This window comes from Eurypyga helias, unplaced genomic scaffold (assembly GCF_000690775.1).
Source record: "Eurypyga helias isolate BGI_N326 unplaced genomic scaffold, ASM69077v1 scaffold5568, whole genome shotgun sequence".
NCBI classification, from domain to species: Eukaryota; Metazoa; Chordata; class Aves; order Eurypygiformes; family Eurypygidae; genus Eurypyga; species Eurypyga helias.
In genome coordinates this window covers 48066-53464 of record NW_010264870.1, presented here as the reverse complement: position 1 = coordinate 53464, position 5399 = coordinate 48066, and the positions used below count along the sequence as shown (strand labels likewise).

Here is a 5399-nt window from a genome sequence, read left to right as displayed (position 1 = left end):
TGTTGCTGCGGTGTGTCTCCTTCCTAGAGGCAGGAGACATGGATCACAGCGTCAGTCCCACGGGTTCAGCACTGCAGTCCAGCCCCTACCGCGTAGCCCAGGATTTTGGCAGGCAAGTGGAACTATCGAGGCAGATAGGAGTTCGGTGCTACCTGATAGCTGGCAGGTAAGATGTTGGTACTTACTCTGTCTCTGGCATTGAGATCCGCTTCGCAGGCGATGAGGTGCTCCCCGCAGTCGTACTGACCCGTTCTCACAGCCACGTGCAAAGGGGTGCTGAGCAGCTGAGAGGTGGGAGAGGGAAGCAGTCAGTGGCATGGAACAGGGAAAGACCATTTCAAGAAGGGCTGCCAAAAACCATCTACTTGGAGTAAGGGTCAGCTTTTCCTCTCCAATTAAAAAAGCTGCTGTGTCCCAGAAGCACATACCTTGTCTCTTGCATTTCTGTTTATCCCTTTGTCTAGTAAGAATTTCAGAACATCCAGGTTCCCCCCTCGGCACGCCCAATGCAGGGCTGTAGATTCAAGCTGCAGCGAAGACAAATACAAAGTAATTTAATACATCATTGTATATTGAGAAAAAAAAAATCATCTTGATCAGATTTCTAAATTAATCTGAAATCTTTTTCATGCACTTTAACCTAAAGGATTTCAGCGTGATCACTGAGTTGTTTCTAGTAACAGCTTTTATTATTTTGCCCTAATTTCTTTAGTACTGTGAGATTCTCACTCTTCACACTCACTGCATATTGCCCTTAAAAACAGAGAGCTTGGCAACGCTGCCGTGAGAGAGGGTGTGTTTTGTCTGTTCTGTGAACTTAGAAGTTATCTTTAGCCAGGTATGTGGCTGGTATGTAAGCAAGGAGGAGCAAGGCTGGCTGGTTCCAACTCGTCAGCAAAGGGATGGAGAGCTGGGAGCAGAGAAGCGAAAAAACAGCTGCAGAAGCTGTTGATAGTCAGCTACCCTCATGGCTGGTGTTCCAGAGGAGCAGGGGTCTCGCCAGCGCAGCCTTCAAATCCCGGTGCAGAATGTCGCGCGCTGCACTGAGCTCTGGATACATGCGTGGGACAGTGGTATCTCCACCAGCTGCTACCAGCTGAAGTGGTAGCCTGACCTCAGCTCTTTTACCCTACTTTAGGCTGTTGTTTGTGGCAGTCTGTGGGCCAAAACGTTCCTCAGTTTCCTGTGTTTTCTGGCAACCACTTTGGCAAAGGGAGGCAGACACACCCTCCTGAAAGCTCTCCTCAACAGTGTTATTTTAACAATAAACTTACAAGACAGTGTAAAGCCTTTTAATGCTCCTTTTCTATAAGAACCACTTCTATAGGTGCTTCTCTTGGCAGTTACAAAGCCATGAGCAGCTTTTGAAAGAAGTGTGAGTTGGTGTACATACCATGTCTTTCTGTTCAAGCCAGGCTCCAGCTTCCACCAACTTTTTCACCACCTCTAGGTGTCCTTCAGAGCATGCCCTGTGCAACGCAGTGCGTTTGTACTGGCAATTAAAACAGTGCAAAGTCAGATATTAAATATGGCACAGAGGTATCTTTCAATCTCCCCATCTTCCCTGGGATGATGGCAAATACATACTTTATGCTGATTCATTTTCAAGAGCTAATACTTCTGAGACCTGAAATCTGCTAAATTTTAATAGCATCCTGGTAGCTGAGAGCTGCCTACCCAGCATTTTAAAGGGTGTGAGAAATATCTGCAGTGTGGCATTCAAATTTAAAGTGATGCCTGTTGAGTTCCCCCATCCAACATGCTACCCTGCGTTCTGCAAATGCAGCTTATGCATTATGGAGTAGGAGGGCAGGCAGCTTCACGGTTTTTGTCATTCTGCAGCAAAATTCCTTGTCTGTTCATCTGTAAAGTTGGAAGACCAACTGTTACAGAAAATCAGGGTCTCCTGGTCACCAACACCTTTCGTTTAAATGTAAAGATTCTTTTGAGGTAATATTACTTTGAAGGGTCCCAGTGGCCCCTCTATCGGTAGAAGACTTGATACACTCAGTGATTATTTACTTTCCTTCCACCCTTTTTTCTCCCCAAAAGTATGGAAACTACAATATCTAGTGGTAAAAGTTATTTTTGCTCTGTAATAACCTCTCCTCTGTAGCAGGCTTTGCAGTTAAGAAGGAAGATTGTACCTCATCACAGACATTTGGATCCCCTTTGTCTGACAGGTATTTTTCGATTACTGGCAACTTATTCTCCAGCGCAGCTCTAAAGAATGTGGGTATATCCACTGGTCCTGTCTGATGGAGAGAGATACACAGGGTGTAAATGCATGTGGCGCAAAACCCCACCAGTTATTCCCCAGAAGAAGGTACTTTGAAATAACTTACAATAACTTCGGGTTCAGGTTCTTTTAAAACAGGCGCTTTCACTTTCTTGCATTTCTTCTTCTTCTTCAGCTGAATAATTTTTTCAAGATCCTCCAAGTTTTCAAGTTTTGACCTCTCCTCTAATTTCTTCTTCTTCAGCTGAAACAAATGAGGGAAGCCCGCAGGTTGAGCTGAGTGTGAGCACTTCTCCTTTTCAGAGTGGTGTGTGATACTTCTGAGATGAATTCAATTAAGACTGGACAAACTTCGAAATAAGTTGTCTTATTCAAAGTCAGTAATGTTGGCGGAGGTCAGTAGTGTTTATTTCAATATTTCTGAGGCTCACATGCCCAACCTTCTTTTTTAGAACAAATGCCCCAGGCTAGTGAAACATTTTAATTTTTCATTCCCAAGTCACTTTAAATTTTTAGGACAGTTGGTTGCTTATTCACTAAAGAATTTAAGATGTTACAGCTACTATATTTTTTGGAGAAAAAAGCATCAGTTCTTAGGGATATAGCCGAATTGCTGTGCTCCAGGAATACAAAACGGTACTTTTCTGTAGACCAGTATCACTTTCATTTGTAATTGTTTTTTCCCAAACGTGCTAGAAAGCATAATGCAGTGTTTTCATAAAAAGAACATTTTCATGGTAGATAAGGCTTCTGGCTTTAGATATGCACTCTCACATCTTTCCTGTGTTCGTTATTTTTGGTGGCAGTCATTAGGTGTGCAATCTGAAGGTGTGTTCCTGGCTGTGATTGCTCCAGCCCCCACTGACAGCTAGCAGCAGGTGACTGGGCAGGAGAGAGGGTTTCAGTCAGATGTTACAGGGGGAGTTTTGGATTCTGCTTCACAACATTACTGCCTGCATCCAGAGGTTACAGGAGTCAGCAGATCTCCATGGCTTTCAATGGACTTTAGACCAACCTCCTTTGGTGGTGATCTCCCAAGAATCTATCTAGCTTACCATGTGTGTCTTTCTAACTTAGAAAGAGGCAAAACTTCCAAGGGTCACAGCTGAAAGTGCACCCAGGATGGTAAAAAGCCAAGTGCAAAACACATACCTCTGCTTCTAGTTTTTTCTCCTTCTCATAAGCCAGATCACCTCGGGTCAGTGAGTGGTCAGAAACTGTCTTTAGGTCCTCCTGCTTCTCTAATCTTACAGCAGCTTCATACTCGCCATTTTTGAAGTCCTCCGGGAGGAAGCTGCCAGTCTCTTTATCATCCACTTTCTTCCCAGTCACCTGTAAAAACAAACGTGTATAATATAAGCAGCAGTTTCGTGACTGCAGTAGCACCGCCGGAAACTTGGATTACCTAGAGGCTAACTGCATGTCATTCCTGTCCTGCTCTTGGGTGTGTGACAGACAGAGTGCAGACCTCATTCCGCTTCTGCCTGGATTAACCGTGTATGCGAACGGCTTGCAGGCAGATTCCCTGCATCCACGCAGCAACCCCCCCTTGGCATCTTCGGGGCTTGGACCAAGATCCATGGTGCCAGCTCACAGTCTAACTCCCTGCTTGGCTGGGGCTGAGGTGCTGCTGTATGACAATGATCTGGGAAGAGCATCTTTTTCATTTGGGGTTCTCCTGTTGGTTCACTGACCAGCATGTGCCAGACTCATCAGAAGGCTGTAAAAGCTGTGGGGGAAAGAGCCACCCCGACCAGCCACCAGCACGCTGTGAGTCTTGAGCAGAGGAACGGAGCAGGTAGAGTGGGAGGAGAGGCTTTCTCCCTTCGGACCTTACAGTTTTATTGAAACTCATCCAGTGCAGCTAAATCAGGTTACTGAGTGATTTCAAGGCTGGTTTTACCCACTGCTGTCAGTACCAAAGTCCCCATTCACAGAACTCAGTAAAACAGCGTAAGGCAGTTCCCATGCAGAAGCTATGGGAGGCTGTGCAGCAGCACTGACTAGTTAGGCTCTATGGCAGTTGCATCTTAGCATAGCCACCTGCAGAAAAAATAAATTTCTGCATGACATTCCAGTGTTTTACTGGATCATTCCTGTTTTCCCAGTTTATTAACTGAATCAGGCATTCTTAGTCTAAACTCTGCAGTGGAATGCCCCATTACTTGTAGTCTGGTTTAGACATTATTTTCAAAGGTTTGTTACACCATGAACAGCAGTGGGTGTAGGAACTGACAGTTTATTATTAGAAAATAGTACTACTACTGAACTATCAGTTTAGTGTTAGAAAATACTTTGGTTTCCCATCATTGATACCTCATCCCAGTCCCTTACTGGATTGAATTTACTCAGTGCGATCATAAACTTAATAGCTTCTAAAAAAAATGAAACCAAAACTCAAGGTCAAAGGAAAACACACACCTAAATTTTGGTCAGTGTCATTTTCTTGGTGAATGATGTTCTAATGCAGAATCCAAACAGCTATGCAGTTGTGTCAGTGGTGAGCCCCTTCCCAAGGAAAAGTTTAAGTGAGAATATAGGAGGATAACCTGTAGTATATACAGGTTTTGCACCTAGGGCAGAGCAGTGCTGGCAGCCTGCCAGATCACTTGTTGATCAAGGTTGTCTCTCCCTGCCTGGTATAATGACAGCCTAGAAAGAAAAGTCATTATGAATAAGTGAAAGAAGGTTGTACCTACCAGCTCTTCTACCTTCATCGTCATCATGTTTGCCAGCGTCTGAAGGTTATACTCCTCTATGGCTGAAACTCCCAAGTGCTCTGCAGGGGCCACCACGCTAGCTTTGCTTATATATCTTTGAGAGAACTGTGCTTGAATGAGATAATCTTCCAACCTGGGAATCCAAGTATGCCCCTTGGGCTTGCCAGCTGAGAGGTAGGCTTGCGCTCATTCCAGACATGTTAACGAGCCAGATCTGGTGTCGAGGCAGGGAGGGGGCGTCAGTTGGGCGAGGAAGGGTGAGCCACACAGTCTGACCACACCGAGTATGTGAATCGGAATGAAATGTGAGCTCATCGTTCCTTTGGCAATGACTGCACGGCTCAGCAATGCGAGTCATTCTGTGTTCCCAGTGCCCACTAGGACAGCTGCCTGTCCGTATGGCATTATAACTTCATCTTCTTTTTTTATTTATTTTTAAA

The 5399-nt window shown here is 44.9% G+C and overlaps 1 protein-coding gene across 1 annotated transcript in view; it reads right to left on the bottom strand.

Annotated features, from left to right (window-relative positions):
* The window catches only part of ANKRD1 (ankyrin repeat domain 1 (cardiac muscle)), a 6421-nt gene extending 1418 nt beyond the window's left edge, over positions 1 to 5003 (bottom strand). Inside the window, exons 1-8 of the mRNA XM_010156513.1 lie at positions 4939 to 5003; positions 3392 to 3571; positions 2346 to 2483; positions 2148 to 2255; positions 1394 to 1492; positions 429 to 527; positions 186 to 284; positions 1 to 23 (exon numbers count right to left, since the gene is read on the bottom strand). The exon at positions 1 to 23 is cut by the window's left edge and continues 85 nt beyond it. Coding sequence (XP_010154815.1) covers positions 1 to 23; positions 186 to 284; positions 429 to 527; positions 1394 to 1492; positions 2148 to 2255; positions 2346 to 2483; positions 3392 to 3571; positions 4939 to 4965 — 773 coding nt within the window. The 5' untranslated portion in view covers positions 4966 to 5003. The remainder of the gene's footprint in view (positions 24 to 185; positions 285 to 428; positions 528 to 1393; positions 1493 to 2147; positions 2256 to 2345; positions 2484 to 3391; positions 3572 to 4938) is intronic.
* Positions 5004 to 5399: the final 396 nt, after the last annotated feature.